General features: G+C 27.4%; 1 protein-coding gene across 3 annotated transcripts; it reads left to right on the forward strand.

Annotated features, from left to right (window-relative positions):
- Nucleotides 1–4,288: 4,288 nt before the first annotated feature.
- On the forward strand, nucleotides 4,289–16,099 carry LOC107444186 (motile sperm domain-containing protein 1). Of its 3 annotated transcripts, none has more exons than XM_021146409.3 (6): nucleotides 4,289–4,784; nucleotides 5,716–5,889; nucleotides 7,978–8,059; nucleotides 9,815–10,059; nucleotides 10,926–10,991; nucleotides 15,409–16,099. In XM_021146409.3, exons 2-6 carry the CDS (start codon nucleotides 5,748–5,750, stop codon nucleotides 15,438–15,440), a joined length of 567 nt encoding a protein of 188 aa, XP_021002068.2. In that variant the 5' UTR covers nucleotides 4,289–4,784; nucleotides 5,716–5,747; the 3' UTR covers nucleotides 15,441–16,099. The 3 variants fall into 3 exon arrangements, with proteins under 3 accessions (XP_021002068.2, XP_042898686.1, XP_071037355.1); XM_043042752.2 differs by having other exon boundaries at nucleotides 4,408–4,820; XM_071181254.1 differs by lacking the exon at nucleotides 4,289–4,784 and adding an exon at nucleotides 5,008–5,060.
- Nucleotides 16,100–17,315: the final 1,216 nt, after the last annotated feature.

Raw genomic sequence — 17,315 nt, forward strand, 5'->3', positions numbered from 1 at the left:
TAAAAATTATTCTAAATGTTTTCTTCAATCTAAAAATATTAAGCATTAACATCTTGGAGTGTTAGCTATTACAATAAGTAACATTTTTGATACTCCACCATTTTGAATGTCGAATAAATTTGCCGTGTTTTTTACTTGATGATTATGATTCTAAATGATTCTAATGAATCATTAGAATCATTATAATGATCATTATAATGAATCATTATAATGAATCATTATAATGAATCATTATGATGAATCATTATAATGAATCATTATAATGATCTAAATGATTCTATATGATTCTAAATATTTTGATTAATTCTCCTATATTTAAATATGATTAAATTTTTTCTCTAAATTAAACAGGAAAAAAAATTTTCACTGTTGTTCAACTTATTGACGTGTTGGAATATGACGCGCTGAATAGGCCATATTTAATTATAAACTTATTACAAGTTCTTTTTTTTTTTGTCTTTTTGAATTTACAATTTATTCGGATGTAGTTGCAATTTTAAGTGCTTTTTTCGTTATTTTTTTTTTTTATGTTACAATTTATTTTGCTGTTAAAGAACTGTAAGATTTAATAACTTGAAATACTAACAAGGTGTAGAAAACTGTACAAGGAGTACGACGGAGCAAAAAAAAATTTTAAAAAAAATTCAATAATATACCGAAAATTATTATCTCTTAAAATTTTTGTAAAAAAATATTGTGGTTCGATTTGTAGCCCGATGAAATGTAGCAACGGAGTTGAAATTTTGCATGTTGAAAGAGCCATTTTTATTTGTTAACTCACCACGAATTTTTTAAATTTTTTTTATTTTAAAATTGATTATTTATTCATAGTTCAGGAGAACTTTGTTTAATTTCTCCCTAGATCTTTATTTTATAAGCTCGCTCTTCAGTTGATGCCAATCAAAAGTTACAAACAAATAAAAAAGAAAGAATGAACGAAAGAAAGGGATTAGATGTTGCTAGATATACGCTTATCTTAGCAATTATTGTGATATTTTTAAAAATTAAGGAAATTCAATAAAAGAGAGATAAAAGTCGTTCATAATTTGAATTGCTTAAAAATCTCTCTAATAACAAGTAAAATTACTTCGTATTTATTTCTTCTTACTGAGTAGTTGAGTAGTACAATTTGTATTCCTTAGTGAAATTATGAACGAAAATTTTTTAAACTGATTTTTGTAAATATCTAATTACGTTATTTATGTATATATATGCAATTAAAAATTTTCTTCTTTGAGATTTTATAATGAAAAACTTCCACGAAATTTTTTTTCATTAAAATGACCATTTATTTTATAGTTTTATATTAGCAATCAAAATTTTTTTCTTCTGTTAAGCGTTTCTTTTTTTTTGGAATATATAAATATTTAATAAATTTTCAACTTTTTCTCTTTTTCTAAAGAACGAAGAGCTTTCAAGGAGGGTTTCAAACAGTAATGAAAGTGCTTGCTTAAAATTAAATTTAAAAGAGCTTAATGGAAAACAATCCCTATGTAAAAGATAAACTTTTGAAGAAAAAAAATTAAAAGAAAAAGTGAAACAATCAATGCTGAGAGTTTCCCTTTTATTTTATTTTTCTTTAGAAGTGACATATGCAGAGTGTTCGGTAATGACCGCCATTAATTCATATTTTTAGAATCCTTATCAAAAGTATTATAAAAATATACTCAGCAAAAATTACAAAAAAATTTCAATGTTTGTTTATTTGTGAAGTGTCAAGTTTTATGTTTGAAATATAGATAGATTTTGGAAGCTATAATATATGATGTAGGATATAATATATTTCACGTTTACCCTGTATTTAAACTGTACTATGCAAAAACATCGAAAAAGAGTGCTGCGTAATGACTACCTTTAGTATATATCTGAGAATCTTCGTTAAAAATGAAGTAAAAAAATTAAACTAGGAATCTTAAATTAATATTAAAGAGAGGATATTTCTCGTTTATTATGAATTTAAACTGTGCTGTGTAAAAACCTTTATAAAGAGTATTCCGTAATATAGTATATATTTTAGAATATTTGATAAAAATGAAGTAAAACATATAACTAGGGATCGTAAATTTATGTAGTATTTAAGATCCTTCTCGCTTATCATGCATTTAAACTATACTATGTAAAAACATTTATAAAGAATGTTCTGTAATGACTGCTATTATTTATATTTTAAAATCCTTAAAAATATGTAGCAAATTAATAGGAAATTTATCATGCATTTAAACTAAGTTAAAAACATTTATAAACAATGTCTCGTAACGACTGTCCTTAGTACATATTTTAGAATCATTGTTAAGGATGGAGTTAAATATTATAATTAGGGATCACAAATTAATATATAACGAAGATAATTATAGTTTTCGTTTACTATGCATTTAAACTGAACTGTGTAAAAATATTTATAAATAATTTTCCTTAATGATTGGTCTTAATATGTATTTTCATAGTCTAAATATGTATTTTAGAATCTTTGTTAAAGATGGGGAAAAGAAATACAACTAGGGAGCAAATAGATAAGTAATTTATCATTCATTTAAGCTGTACTATGTGAAACATTTATAAAGAATAATCCTTAATGACTGTCCTTAGAATATACTTTAAAATCTTAGTTAAAAACTAAGTATAATATGTGACTTGGAATCGAAAATTAACGTATAAACAAGGATATATGTTTCCCGTTTACCATTTAGGTTAACTGTGTGCTGTGTGCAAAATTTTAATTCGAAGAATAGCATAATGCTCACCCTTAATGCATATAAGGAATTATTTATCTCTAGAATCTTTCTAAAAATTAGGTCAAGGAAGTGTGCACATTAGTTGTCAGAAATTTGTATTAGAGTAAGCGAATTTGCATTAGAGAAATCTTCAAAACATGTTTGATTGCTGAAAGAAACACGTAAAGGAAGTTAATTTGTCATTATTAGAAAAGTCCTTAAGTTTCTTCCGTCAGTCATTCAAACTTGTTGTAGAGTTTTCATTTCCCTTTCCTTTGTTGTGACTTGAGAGATGTCGATAGCGTCTTGTTTTTTTTCTTTCTTTTTTTTCTTGCTGAAATATTAGTATGCGACTTTGTGTAAAATTTTTGAGTTCATGTTCGGCAAATCTAAAAATTTACATTGAAAGTGATCAGTGAGTGAGCATCTTGTTTACATAGTTTTGGTAATATTTTTAACTTTGACATTGGTAGATATAGTTTTAGTTCTGATATTTAATGAAGGGTGTATATAGGAAGTAAATATTATTTTTGTTTACCAGATATAACTTTGCAAAAAGAGAAATATCACGATGAAAAAAATAATGGAAGCTAATGTAGCTTTTTAATTTAATTTCTCAATGATTGTTTAAAACTATAAATTAATTCTAGTATTGACTGAAACTCAGAATTATCATGAACAGAAAATTATGTTATAGGTTATTAAAATAAACATTTTATTCCATAAAATGTTTCATCTGAGTTAAATTATTTGATTAAATAAATTTGTATTATAATCAGTCATTTTATGCTTTAGATAACGAAGTATTAAATGTTAATACAAACACTCATTTATGGGAAGGAAAAAGTTATTATTATTGTAGGACTGTAATTCCAAATGTTTATATCGTTAAAAAAAATACTAGCTAATAAGAATAACTCATCAAAATTAGTAATACATGAAATATAGAGGTGCACTTCTATATTCTTTCGATTAATACTCAAATTCTACTGTGATGTAGTTCACTATGTTATTTCGCCATAGTAACAATTGGTGACCTCTACTAGCCAAGTGTATAACCTTGGAAGAAAGGTCAAGGCCGCCCCCCATTAAAAATAGGGAGAAGGGTAAGAGTGTTACTCCTCAGCTCTCATAGAAGAGAATGGGGAGAGAATTGTATTTTGAAAGGGTCAAAGGTCGGCGTAAACTTGCTGGAATTGGACATCGGGTCCGCTGCTCCTCTGAAATCAACATCTCAAACACGGCAGCTTTTGAAGCAGAGCAAGTCCAATAATTTATGCCTTATTGAGAGTAAGTCGAAATAACATATAAATATTTTGTAAAATAAATTATCAAATTTGGTTATATTTCCTACTAAAAACGTTGCAAAATATAAAATTACTTTACACTGTTAAATCTATCAGGAATTCTAACAATCAAACCAGTTTTGCAGACATTCTCTACTAATTCACGAACATTTTCAGCCAACCAATATCACTTTCGTATTGTTTTCGATTACGCAATAAAAGTCTTTACAAATTTTCTTAAGATTGAAACAGGCAGAATTTCTAAGTATACAGCTCCAGAAATTCCATATATAATGAAGGATACATGCAAAATAACGTCGCGAAATGTCATGCTACGCAAGGGACATTGGTTGTTGTTGATTTGCGTCGCAATGGAGCATTGTAGCCGAGCGTTACATAATATATTGTCCTACATTATATATTATCTATAATTTGTTATTACATTATATATTGTCAATAATTTAGACTTGGATTTGTGAAACTAACCATTTGGCTAATTATTAGTTTTGGGACTTGAACCCATGATACAACATTCTAGTTGTATCAAACGATTTTTTTTATAATCTAATGTCAAAAGTTGGCTGTTTCTTGTTTATCCTTGTGGCTTCGACTTCCCCTGGCAACTGAAACATCTGCGGGATTCGTCGATGAGGAAGATACTTCTGAAATCAGCTGTTTCATAACAAAGTACTTTATTTGTAAACATAAATAATGTAAAACGCATTATTTTTAATGCATAAATATGGAGATAGTAAAGCATTTAGTTAAGGAAAAACTGGGTGTAAAGGTGAGCATATAGCAGGCTTACTGATATTGTTTATAGGTAAACAGGTAGAATTATTCTAACAAATTTTTAAGCACATTTTGGAATTAAATTTCTTTTCAGTTTTTCACAATTATTAATAAGATATTGCATTTAATTCTTATTTTTCTTCTGAAATCATTTACTTTTTAATTGCTTTTGTTTATTCCCCTACCCGTACTTGCATATTTTTAACTTTTTTTTTCAGACTTAAAAATTAATTAGAATTATGACATGAATATGCCATTCCGTTTATTTAAAGTTTGTATTTATCATTCCTTATATTTTCTTGTTTCACTGATATTTATTGTGGGTTTTTTTTTCCCTTCCTTTTTTAGTAGTTGTTGTCAATTCGTTAAAAAATATAATTTTGATCCTTGCTGTAAAAATTCTTCGAAATTAATTCTTTTTTTGTTTTGTGCTTTTTTTTATCAAAATATCTGCCCTTTATTCTTATTAACATGTGTGGAAAATTGTAATATTTAGTTTCTGGAAGAGTTGTATGTGTTTAAACTAAACATAACAGTAGATTGCTGTAACACCAATGATATTGTTCTAATTCAGTTACTGGTAAAGTATTGAAGACAGCTGAAGTGGCATAACAGATATATAGTTACAACAATGGCATTATGCTTCAGTTTCTAAAAGTATTAAAGCTGTTGGAAGTAACACAATATAGTAGATTGTAATAATAACAATTTAATTGCTATGGGTTAGTTACTGGAAAAATATTAAAAACATTTGACATGACATAGCAATGTAGATTATTATAACAATGTTATTTGATAAATTTAAAGTAATAAATAGTAAAACAAAGTTCTCATTATGCAAGATAACAATAGGATCCTTTCTTAAACTTAATTTTCAATTGAATTATTTTTATCAATAATTTAATAATATTTTATTTATTGTTTAGTATTACCAATGACAGAAGCTGGCTAAAGAAGCATGTCTGAAGCACCCGTAATTTGCACTTTGCCAGTGTTTACTTCCCCTGCTCAGCAAATAACTTTTTATGCTGATGACCCAACTTCTTATCAACAGGTGCTCACAATACTAAATCCATGTGAGTTTCCTGTAAGGTTCCAAAGTAAGTAATTGTTTTATATATTATCTGCATATTTTTTAAAAAAAGAAGAAAAAAACATTTTTTTTAAGGAACTGTTAAGGCTATGGGGATATTTCCGTATCCTGATCTATTGCTCCGACTGTAACCAAAGTGCCAAATAGTTTTAACTTCACATTTTAAAAAAAAAATGTATATGTTTGCTTGGGGGTGGTTACGAGTTGGTCCTTTTGTGTGATGTTTTTTAGTTTCTTGCAGGCCACTGCCCAAAAGTTGCCAAGACTTGGCGATTTTTCTGCCGCAGATCACGATACGGAATCTCCCATAGGCCGCTGCTTAAATTTTCAATTTTAACGTTTTCGTTATACTGAACGAAGTTAGCAGTCCCACAGTGGACTGATCGTTAAGAAACGGTTCCAGCAGATCACCGAAGTCAAACATCACTGACTGAGGTGAGAGTGCGGGTGGGTGACCACTTGGATCAGTCTGCGTAGGGACCGTTGGTGTGCGGTATTGGTCCTCTTTAAACTGTTCTATCGTAAAGTGCTCGACTTTGCGTGCTGTTCGTCGGGCTACTGAAGCGGGGGTGCCATGCCCTCTGCAGAGGATCAAAATTGTGATGGCATGTGTTCGGATCATCCTCAGGGATGTTTTCCAGACCGTCGCCAATAGCCCATAGTGCAGCTCTAGTGCGACGTAAATGAACAACAACAACGAATGAAGTTAGCAAGAATACTCTACACTTTTTTTATAGTGGATCATCGCAAAAACAAAAAATAATCTTGCAATTGTTAAGATTTGAGATAATTAAGTTGTACAGTCAACTAAAATTTTCTGAATAAACTTTGCAGCTTTTAGATGCCCAAAGATGTTAAGATTCTCCTGCTAAAACACACAAATTAGAATTTTCTTTGGTACTCAGAACTACCACTACTCAGAAGCAGTGGTCAGAACTAACACACTATAAGTAAATAAACTACTTTTTGTTGTAGTTTGTAGTGTGATATGCTACTTTTCTTAAAGAGTAGTGAAATGAGTAGTGCCATGCAATCAACAGTAATTAGTAGCGATTTCTTGCAACTACTTTTAATTTTAGTTTAGTTAAGTAAGAAGCATCAAAGGCAACAAGTTTTTTCAATGATTTTAATGGACACAGTGAGCCTTTTAGCATAACAAATAGTTCTGGTATAAATATACACTCATAAAAAATTAAAAGGATTATGTGCATATCATTTAAATGCAAAGAAACATGTTTTGTTTTATAGGTTTTGATTTACAGTGCCAAAAAAAACACCCTGTATAACTTTTGATCTAATGATCGGATCTTTACGATTTAGCATTCAATCTTAATATTTTGGGGGGGGGTGACCTCAGATATGCTGATTAATGAGAGCAGACGATATTTCAGGTTACGAAATCAGACACAAAAACGTACTATCTCAGAATAAACATACTTTCAAAAAAAACGGATTCATATTTCTTACCACTAAAATATAAGGGGTAGCCACAATCTGGGAAACGTGGTCCCTATAGTTTGGTAAAAAGAGCAATCCTAAGTTAAGATCCCATAATGTTAATTTTATTTTTTGCGTATTTCACCATATCTTGAGAACTTTTTAAGTGAATTGAAAAAAATTTTGCATGCAATTATAAAATTTGTTTATCCAAAGATAATTCCATACAAAAAAATCATTAAATATTTATTATTTTATTTAATGATAGTCAAGAAAAAATTTTATGTAAGGTATTTAACTTTTTACATAATTTTGAAGTATAATAATTAACATTGCAAAATACAAAATTTGAGCTTAATCTGTTGAATAATTTTTGAAAATTTAGTTTTAAAATAATCATATATCTGTAACTTTTTTCAGTTTCTAACTGATTTAAACTGAAATAATTTGTTATGAAAATATCGAAAATTCAGAATTTTTATATTGCAGTTAATAATTGACATTTGATCAATCAAAAAGTGTTGATCAATGATGGGCGTGAGTAATACTGAATGAATGTGAATTAATATTTTTTAGCAAGCTCATTGTTTGTTTTACAAAACTTAAAGAATGTGAACTTGTTACTTTTTTTACATGTGTTTTTAATGTTTAATTTTAGTTCTGGTTCAGTCTTCTGACCTCACTAGATATTCCTTGAATGTCCCGCATGGTTTTATCAAAGCGCAGCATAGAGTGCTGGTGTAAGTAAAATTTCAATTTCTCGTGTTATGGTTTAAAATAATAATCTTTTAAATTAAACAGCATCTCAGAGTGGATGAAAAAAAAACAAAAGCTTGTATTACCTTCGAATAATAATTTGTTTATTTTTGGAAATTTGAAAAACTTGACTATTGTTGATTTAATTTAAATTTTATTTGTATTACTATTTTTTTTACCATTTGCTTAAAATAGCAAGTTTTGTTAAAAAGATTTTTTTAAACTTTATTTTTACTGATTAATTGATAAAGTTCCATTTTTTTATGATTATTGTTCTTTATATTCCTTTTGACCATTTACTTTCCATAGAAAACATCTGATTATATAATGCTTATTCAGACTTAAGTTATTTGTTATTCTTGAATTTAATACATTGTCAACTATGTTATTTTTATTTCATCATTTATATTTTTGTGTATTTTTATTTACAACATATATTCTCTAGTACGTTAAGTTATTTTCCTTTGTAACCTGTGCTTCCTTAATTAAATTATATTTTGAATAAGTAACACATTTTTTACAAAATGAAATAACTCTGTAATTGAAAAAAATTATTCTGTAACAGGTAGAATGCTAAGTACATTATAAGTTTTCAAATTTTTTTCTATAATTTCAAGAAGCATCGAAGATAACCAAAGAAAATTAACTACTTAAAATTTTTGTGCAATTTTTATCCTTTCAACTGCAGTTAATCATGTCTGCAGATTATTTTTCATCTCAGATTTGAAACGGAAAGAAAAAGAAACAACTAAAATATTGCCGAAGGGAGAAAAAAAGTTTTTTTTTTTTTTTTTTTTTTTTTTTTTTTTTAAAAAAAAATNTTTTTTTTTTTTTTTTTTTTTTTTTTTTTTTTTTTTTTTTTTACAATAAAATTTTTTCTTTTTAAAATTATGATGCAGAAAAAAAAAGTTTTCTTAAAAGCTTTGAATTGTGATTGATTTTCTGAACTATCCGAAAATTTTCTGATCTGTTACTAAAAAAGTAGCCTGTAGATATTGATTATTAAAAAGAATTTAATTATAAATTTTTTTTTCCCTAGACTAATTTCAAATTTTGGGAAAATGTTTTTTTTTTTAATGTGATTTCAGACTGTATTAGGATTTATTCCAATTTTTTCCTTCCCAAGTATTATTTTATAAAATTCTAATTAGCGTTGTATAAGATTTTAACCACACTATTTTTTGCTTAATTTTTATTAATCTTAAACAAGTACATTTTACTCTTTACATGGTAGATTAAACCCAATTCTAGTCTTTTAAGGACTGCATTGGAATAACAAGTAAATTTGAATTAATAAAGATAGTACTACTGATTAACTCAGTAGATTCTGCTTGCAGGAATGTAATTACTTAACTGTACTTTCATAATTAATTAAATACGTATTAGAAAAATTTTAATTTTATTTGTGCTAGTACTGTTATAAATATAATTATATCTATCATTTAAAATTAGTTAAATTAGTTTTCTTCTAAAAACCTAAATCTTTATGGGAACAAAATTTAAATTTGTATGGAAGTAAGTTTGCTGAGTAGTCTTGTAATTTATTAACATAAAAGAGGAAATCCAGTTTCCTGTGTAGTAAAGCCGTATGATCCACTACGATCTCAATTCAAGGTCAACAATTGAAATTTTAAGTTACGTGTTTTAAGTTTAGTATGACATTTTCAAAAATAAAATAAAATTTATCTATTATTGAACATTTTATAGTTCGTTAGAAATAATCCTTTCTTTCTTTTCAGAATAATCCAACACAACTCTATAACATCTTCCAGTATTGGTGTTATGGATAAGCTTAAGATATCCATGTCATGTAAAAAACCTGGGATAAGCTTCAATAAAAAGGAGCTTCCCATGATTTTGTTTGCTTCGCGGGGACAATCGACTGAGCCAATTTTATCACTAGATTCAGCTGATTATATTTCTCATCAGTCAGCAGAAACAAAAAGTTTACATAGCTCAAGGCAGCATGCAATTGTAACAGAAAGTGAGTAAAAAATATACAATTTTATATATTGTTGTATTTTACCTGAAAATTTATGCATGTCACAAATCGGAATATAAACTTAGAGTTCAAATCAAGTTGTAAGTAGTTTAATGCTATTTAAACAAAAATAAGTTTGAAAAAATATTGAAAACTAGCCATAACAAAAAGAAAAATTGTATTGTGCATAAATTAAACTGCTGACTACTATTATTAACTATCGTTGAGTTGTAATTGTTCAATATACCACTTTAATAAAAGTGATTATCAGTATCTAAAATTAAAAAATTTTTGTTTTAAAATTTTTTTTTGGTTTAAAAAAAAAGATAAGTTTTAAAAAATTCTGAAGGTTTAAAAATTATTGCGGGGACGCATACACCCTGACACGCCTCTAATGCATTCCAATTATAATTTGTACACCTTTAACAGAGTCAATTTTAATAAATAAAAAAATTCTGGGCATTAGTCTTCCTCCTAATCATTTTTGGCTAAAGATGCTTGTAGAGTTCAAGAAAACTTTAATGGATATAAGCTTTAAGGTTCTCAATAAATGAAAGTTTAAAAGGTTTCTAGGTGCAAGTTTAAAGATACAATCCATATTTATCCATTTATAATGCTTAAACTTATTGTAACTTTATACTTAATATGCTATTGGGATGGAATTTGAAGAAAACCAATTGGGTTGCAGCAGAGATTAAAACTTTTTTAATTCACATCTAACCATCCAAATGCCCACAGTATATTACCCTTTTATTGCCCCTAATTTGCAATACCATAATTCTAAGGTTCCATTTGTAATTATTTTACTATTCTTTCCTATATACTTTGCAGCTTTACGATTAATTTAATTTGTATTTTTAATTTTGCAGCTAGACATGGCTCAGATACAGATATTGTCAAGAAATTTCAAGGATACCTTATTGCATTTATTTTAGGTAAATAAGTTCTCAATTTGTATCCATCAATGCTCTTACTGTTTTACATGTAGGATAAACTACTCATGGGTTCAGGGGTTTTCATCTCTTTGTACTGCAAATGTGGGTTAGATCCATCAAAAAGTCCTCCTGTGAGGCAAATTTCTCTCAATATATGTAATCAATTTTCATTCCCTCTCATAACTCCTATCCCTAAAGCATGCAATTACCAAAATAAAATGAAAAAACATTTTTGATGCCCTCTGTATTTAAAGTTCATTTTTCAGTTTTGTATGAATAAGATTGAAATTGGAAAATATTATTTCAATTGATGCTGAGCTGCATAGGCCAGAATGAAGACATGCTAAAGCTATTATAACATAGTAAAATAATATGTAACAGGAAAATTTATTCTAATAACTGTTAATTTAATTAAACCCTTGAATTGATTGATTGAAAAAATTAATAACTCATTTAAACACACAATTATACTTTTTGTATATTATCAGGGGTCTGTCCAAGCCGAATTTACTACCGTTTAGCGGTACCTTCACAAATTCAACTTTAGGAAAAACGGTAGTTTCACAAATTCAATTTTAGGATAAACGGTAGTTTCACAAAATACTTTTTCTTAAAATTTTATTTTTGTATCCCTTAAGAAACGATAAATCCATATTTTTGTGTTGATTTTTTAATATAATTTTTAATTTTTCACAAATTATGTCTAAATTTTCACAAAATAGGTACCTCTCAGAAAAACCTAGACAGACCCCTGATTATAATTATAATTAATTTTGTATATATTATGTATAATCAACATTAGTTCACTAATATTGGAAATATTCATGCACTTATAAATAGGAATGCAGAAAATTCTCAGAGCCTAATATTCCCTATGTTCAAAATTTCTTTTTGGATCAATTTTTTAAGTACAATATCATTTTGAAAATATTTCTGGAAAAAAAAAAAAAATTTCAGAATTTTTTNAAAATAAATAAAAAAAATTTTTTTTTTTTTTTTTTTTTGATTTTACACAATTCTTGAATAAATGAGTATATGTGTTATAAAATAATAGAAATCAAAATATAATGAAATCGTAATAATTTCATGAATTAAATTTAAGGTCCCACTTATAAACTTAAGGAATTCAAACTAATAAATACACAAATTGGCATTTTTTTAGACCAAAAATTTTACCATGGCTGTCAGAATTCTGCTCCCCTGAATATAATTAATAACTACAAATATTGAGAATCAATGAAAAAAATTATTGGTATAGATCAGACAATTATTGGCGAACACTTAAATTTTACGTAATATAAAAAGTCATGTCAAATTGTAGCATAAAAGAATTAAAATCAATATTTAAATTGATAGTACAGGGCTTAATCCAGGGCGATTTTGGTACCGTTTTTCGGTACCTTCACAAAATTTAAAAAAAAAGAACGGTACCTTCACAAAATAAAAATAAAAAAAATCGGTACCTTCACAAAAAAAAATCAGTACTTCAACAAACTTTGAAAAAAAAANTAAAATGATTTTAAAGGTGTTTTGGAATAATTCCTTGTTTATATTCAATTTATGCTTGTAATAACAATGCTTATTTTATAAACATTTTAACATTAAATTCACTTATTAAATTTTTATTGGTTTGATAAGTAATGAATGTTTTTTTTATATAGGCTCATTTGACGTTTTACTATACACAAGTAAAGATATTGAGGTTCAATAATTTTTTTTCACAAAAATAGGTACTAGGATTGAAAACCTGGATTAAGCCCTGTAGTAATTAACAACCTATAGTTATTACCTGCAGTATAAACAAAAAAGTTATAATATGGGTCTCAAAGTATTAAGAATACTATTTGAAAAACCAATTAATAGTTTCAATAATTTTGGCTAAATTTTTTATTTATACATAATATAAATCATAATTATAGTAGTATATAATTCAAGTATTCTGCATGATTTATGTATCTAATGAAATATCTTCAATGTCGAAAAGGAAACTTGCCCCAGGTTTTTGGCGTGTCATGTCAAAAACTAGTTTTAGCATCAAAAATCCAACCCTGATAGTCGCACTTTCAGATACCGGTTTTTCACCGAAATTGCTACAATTTTTGCTCAGTTAAGGGGTTTCATGCTCCTTTTCCCCGGTTATACAGCTGTTTTTAAAAGGCCTTGTAATAAGGAGATGAAGATGTTTGGTGGCTTTGACTTTTAGCATAGGGTGTTGGAAAAGAAAATAGAGATTTGTCTGGAGGTAAACATTCAAAGATTTAGAGAGAAAAAAAATGTTTTTTAATTAAAATTTGTAAAAAAATAATAAAAAAAAGAAGTAACAATTTCTGCGACATAAGTAAAAGTACTAAATTTAAAAAGTAGTAAAACTATTACCTTGTATGAATATTATAAAGGTATGGTTATATTATAAAGGCCTTCATTTATTTAATATTTGTTAAACCAATTTAGTAAAACATTTTGTATGATTGTCATTTCTTAAAAATTTTATTCATTTGGCGAAGTTATTTTGAGCCTATTTCTCATATTACGAGATACTCATGTTTTTGAGAACAGTAGAAAAATGTCTTTATTCTGGAAAAGTATGTTCTTGCATAAGATATGTAATTTACTTAATAGCTCACACAGGGTCTCAACTAACTAACTAAAAAATTAGTAATAAAATTTATGTCACGAAAATTCAATAAAATTAATCTTAAGAAATGGGCAGATTTTTTTTCTGTATGTCTGGGGCTACCCTGTCACAATAAATTTGCTTTACAAGAAAATTTGCCCAGTCACCATTCCTGTTAATTCCTATCTAAAATAAGCTCTTGAATTAGACTATCTTTATTACCTGTCACCTACCATTTTTAGTGATATCCCTCCCTCTATGATTTTATGGCTATAAATTTAATTTAGATGATGGTAAATTTTATTTTATCTCTTAAATATCTTCTGAAGAAATAGAAAAGTGGCTTTAAAGCATGAGCATTAGTTGTAAAGAGGGTGATTTGCCATCTTAAATGGTGATTAAAAATTATAGTTTTTAGGAAGTATTCACTTTTCTACACATTCTATCCTATTTCTTCCTCCAAATTATAAAAATTTCAATTATAGCAAAGAGCCGGTGATAGAAGAGAGCATAGCTGCCAACTCTTGCATTTTGCTGAAACTTTCTGTATTAGTAACCCATTTTCTGCCTTTCTGTGCTGAGACTGAAATCTTATGTATTTTGAAAATGTGCAGTGTGGCAAAAACAAAAAAAAAAAAAACGAACCATCCTGAATCACTTTAGATCTAATCATCGGATCTTCACGTTTTAGGACTCAGTGTTAATGGTTCGAGGGGGTGACCTCAAATATGCTAATTAATTAGTGCAGACATTTTTTTAAGTTACAAAATCAGTCACAAAAATGTACTTTCTCTGAATAAACATAACTTTTTTTTCAATGGATTCTTATTTCTGGCCCCAAAATATATTGGGTAGCCGCAATCTGGGAAATATGGTCCCCATAGATTGATCAAGATAGCGATCCAAAGTTTACACCCCTTAATGTTAACTTTACTTTTTGCATATTTCGCTATGTCTCGAGAACTTTTTATGCGAATTGAAAAAAAATTGCAAATTTGTTTTCTAAATATAATTTCATGCAAAAAATAACTGTTTGTAAATATTTATTATTTTTATTTGTTAGATATACAATTTTTGCATCATTTTAAGAAATGTAATTTTATATCGCAAAATACAAAATTGGTCGAATAGATCTTAAGAAATCGAATTTTGAGACTTTTTTGAAATTCAATTCCTCAACAACTATTTGACCAATTTTGCTAAAATTTTGTATTTTGCTATATAAAATTACATTATTTAATAAAATGATGCAAAAAATTTTATATCTAACAATTCGAAATTTTTTGCAACCATTCTTAAATAAAATTAGAAAATATATTTACTAAAAGTTATTTTTTGCATGGAATTATCTTTGGATAAACAAATTTTATAATTCTGTGTAAAAAAAATTTCGATTCCCATAAAAAGTTCTCAAGATATATTGGATTACGCAAAAAGTAAAATTAACATTAAGGGGTCCAAACTTTGAAGCGCTCTCTTGACCAAGCTATGGGGACCCCATTTCCCAGATTGCAGCTACCCTCCTATATTTTGGAGGTACGAAATACGAATCTGTGGAAAAAATATATATATATTCTGAGATAGTGCGTTTTTGTGTCTGATTTACAATATAGCAGATTACTTCTCTTATGCCATCAAACTCCACTTTTCATTCAGTTATTCCTGATCTTACTTGTTTCTTTGCATTTGATTCACTAGTTTTCTAGCTACATGATACCAAGTATACCTCTTTTTTTGGTGTATAAAATATTTGTTTTTGCCTTTATTAAGCTTAAATTGTAAAGAGCTATTTTCTTTTTATAGGTTTTCTTGTTTGCATGTGGTGGAAGTCATGACAGCTGTTTTTATTTTATTCAAAGTTAATCTTCAAAAGGAAAGATATATATAGTGTGCCTACAATTTAATTTTCTATTATTTTGCCTCTTTTAAATGTTAAATCATTTTTGAATTCCTTCATTTCTATCTTCAAGAAAAGTGAAAATATATATATAATGCTTACTTATATATATATAAATATGTGAAAATATATATAATACCTATCTGTATTTGCCTATGATGAGTATTCTCCTGGACTCTTAAAAGAAACTGTGTGTGGCTATTTTTTATCCTTGTACATAAAATCATTTAATGAAATGCTCTTACTATTTTATATATTGTGTGAATATTTTAATTTTCCTGTTTTATGTGAGTGTATATGTGTCAGTGAGTGATGTAAATAAGAGGCTTGTAAATTTGATGTATATTGCATTATGCACATCTTTAGTTATAGTGTTTTATTTAAAGAAACTTTGTGATAAATATAGGGCTTCAATTGATACAAATCAATTTTTAATTTAATAATTATTGTCTGATAATGATTGTTTTGTGATAATTAAAGCAAGTTTCATATTGTATCCCAACTTTATTGCCTCTATTCTCAACTGCGATAAATATTCCTAATACATACGTCTTTTTCTTTTTGGTTGTGTGAAGTAATTAAAAAGATGATCTTGTACATACTGGCCTTGTCTTTTTAAGATTGCTGTAAAATAATTACTTTTTTAGATTTCTTTTGTGTGTTGTTAATGAAAGTTGGAGCATGTGTTCAAATCCTATTTAATAGTAAAAATGCTTTTAAAAAAAAAATTCTGTTATTTTTTATTGGTGAAAGTATTTTATGTATCTCCCGGTCTTTTTAACACTAACTTTTAACTTAAAATTATGGCATCAATTTGACCTTCAGCATAACTATTTATTAAAAAAATGTTACTTCGGGAAAAAAATTTGTCCAAAAATGGTTATTTAATTATACTAAACAAAAGATATTCCTCGAATTGAATGCCTGCAAGCAACAGCCCATGTGGGTAAATTATGGCATTTGTTTGTGCCACGATTCAGCAACCAATCAGGTTTGACAGGGACTCCTGACATCGCTTGCAGGTATCCAATTAATTCTGATTCAAAAGTTGATTTAGTGTGATAATAAACAAAGGTCAGGCATAGGGCCCCCACTGCGCTTGGGGTCCCTTGATGTTACAAATAATACCTTTTTGTGTTTTTCTATAAAAATTGTCTATTAGAGTTATGATTTTACGAAATTTGAAGCAAATATAAGCTCAAATTTATTAATATATCATAATTTGCTTGTAATATAAACAAAACAAAAATTCAAAAACATTTCAAATAAACAAATGTAAATTTAGTTTAAAGTAACAACCAGAAGGCCCTGACATTTCTAGATGACGCCCTGGCTGTAACCTTAACTCGCCAAGCACAACCCTGTGATTTCGGTGATATTCTTCTTAGGTTGCAAGTAACCAATTAAAATGCCATTTTAATCAAGCTCTTTTTATCAAATTTTTATTTTCTCAGTTCTTATTTTTCTAAAAAAAAGTTTTATCACTGTCATCTAATCCTAGACATCTTTTAGAAGGTAAGCATTGAAACATGCATTAATTTAGAAACCTAATTTCTCTCTAAAAATGTCAACTCGATTTCTAGCTATCAGAAAAACATACCTGATTTGATTTTGATGGTTCAATGTAAGTATTATTTGATAAGTAATACAAAAAAAAATTGTGTCTTTCAAATAAATAAATTATGCAACCAAAATAACAATATAATTATGCACTTATTTTTTTTTTAAAAAAATGAATTCTAAAAAAAATAAATTTTATAAAGATTATTATTTTTTTTATTTAAAAATTTTATATCGTTAATGGCATGAAATT

Source organism: Parasteatoda tepidariorum, chromosome 5, assembly GCF_043381705.1.
Source record: "Parasteatoda tepidariorum isolate YZ-2023 chromosome 5, CAS_Ptep_4.0, whole genome shotgun sequence".
Taxonomy (NCBI): domain Eukaryota; kingdom Metazoa; phylum Arthropoda; class Arachnida; order Araneae; family Theridiidae; genus Parasteatoda; species Parasteatoda tepidariorum.

Coding starts and splice junctions, on each gene's coding strand:
- LOC107444186 (XM_021146409.3), top strand. CDS start 5,748: ATGTCTGAAGCACCCGTAATTTGCACTTTGCCAGTGTTTACTTCCCCT. Junction 8,060..9,814: donor GCGCAGCATAGAGTGCTGGT/GTAAGTAAAATT, acceptor CTTTCTTTTCAG/AATAATCCAACACAACTCTA. Junction 10,060..10,925: donor GCATGCAATTGTAACAGAAA/GTGAGTAAAAAA, acceptor TTAATTTTGCAG/CTAGACATGGCTCAGATACA.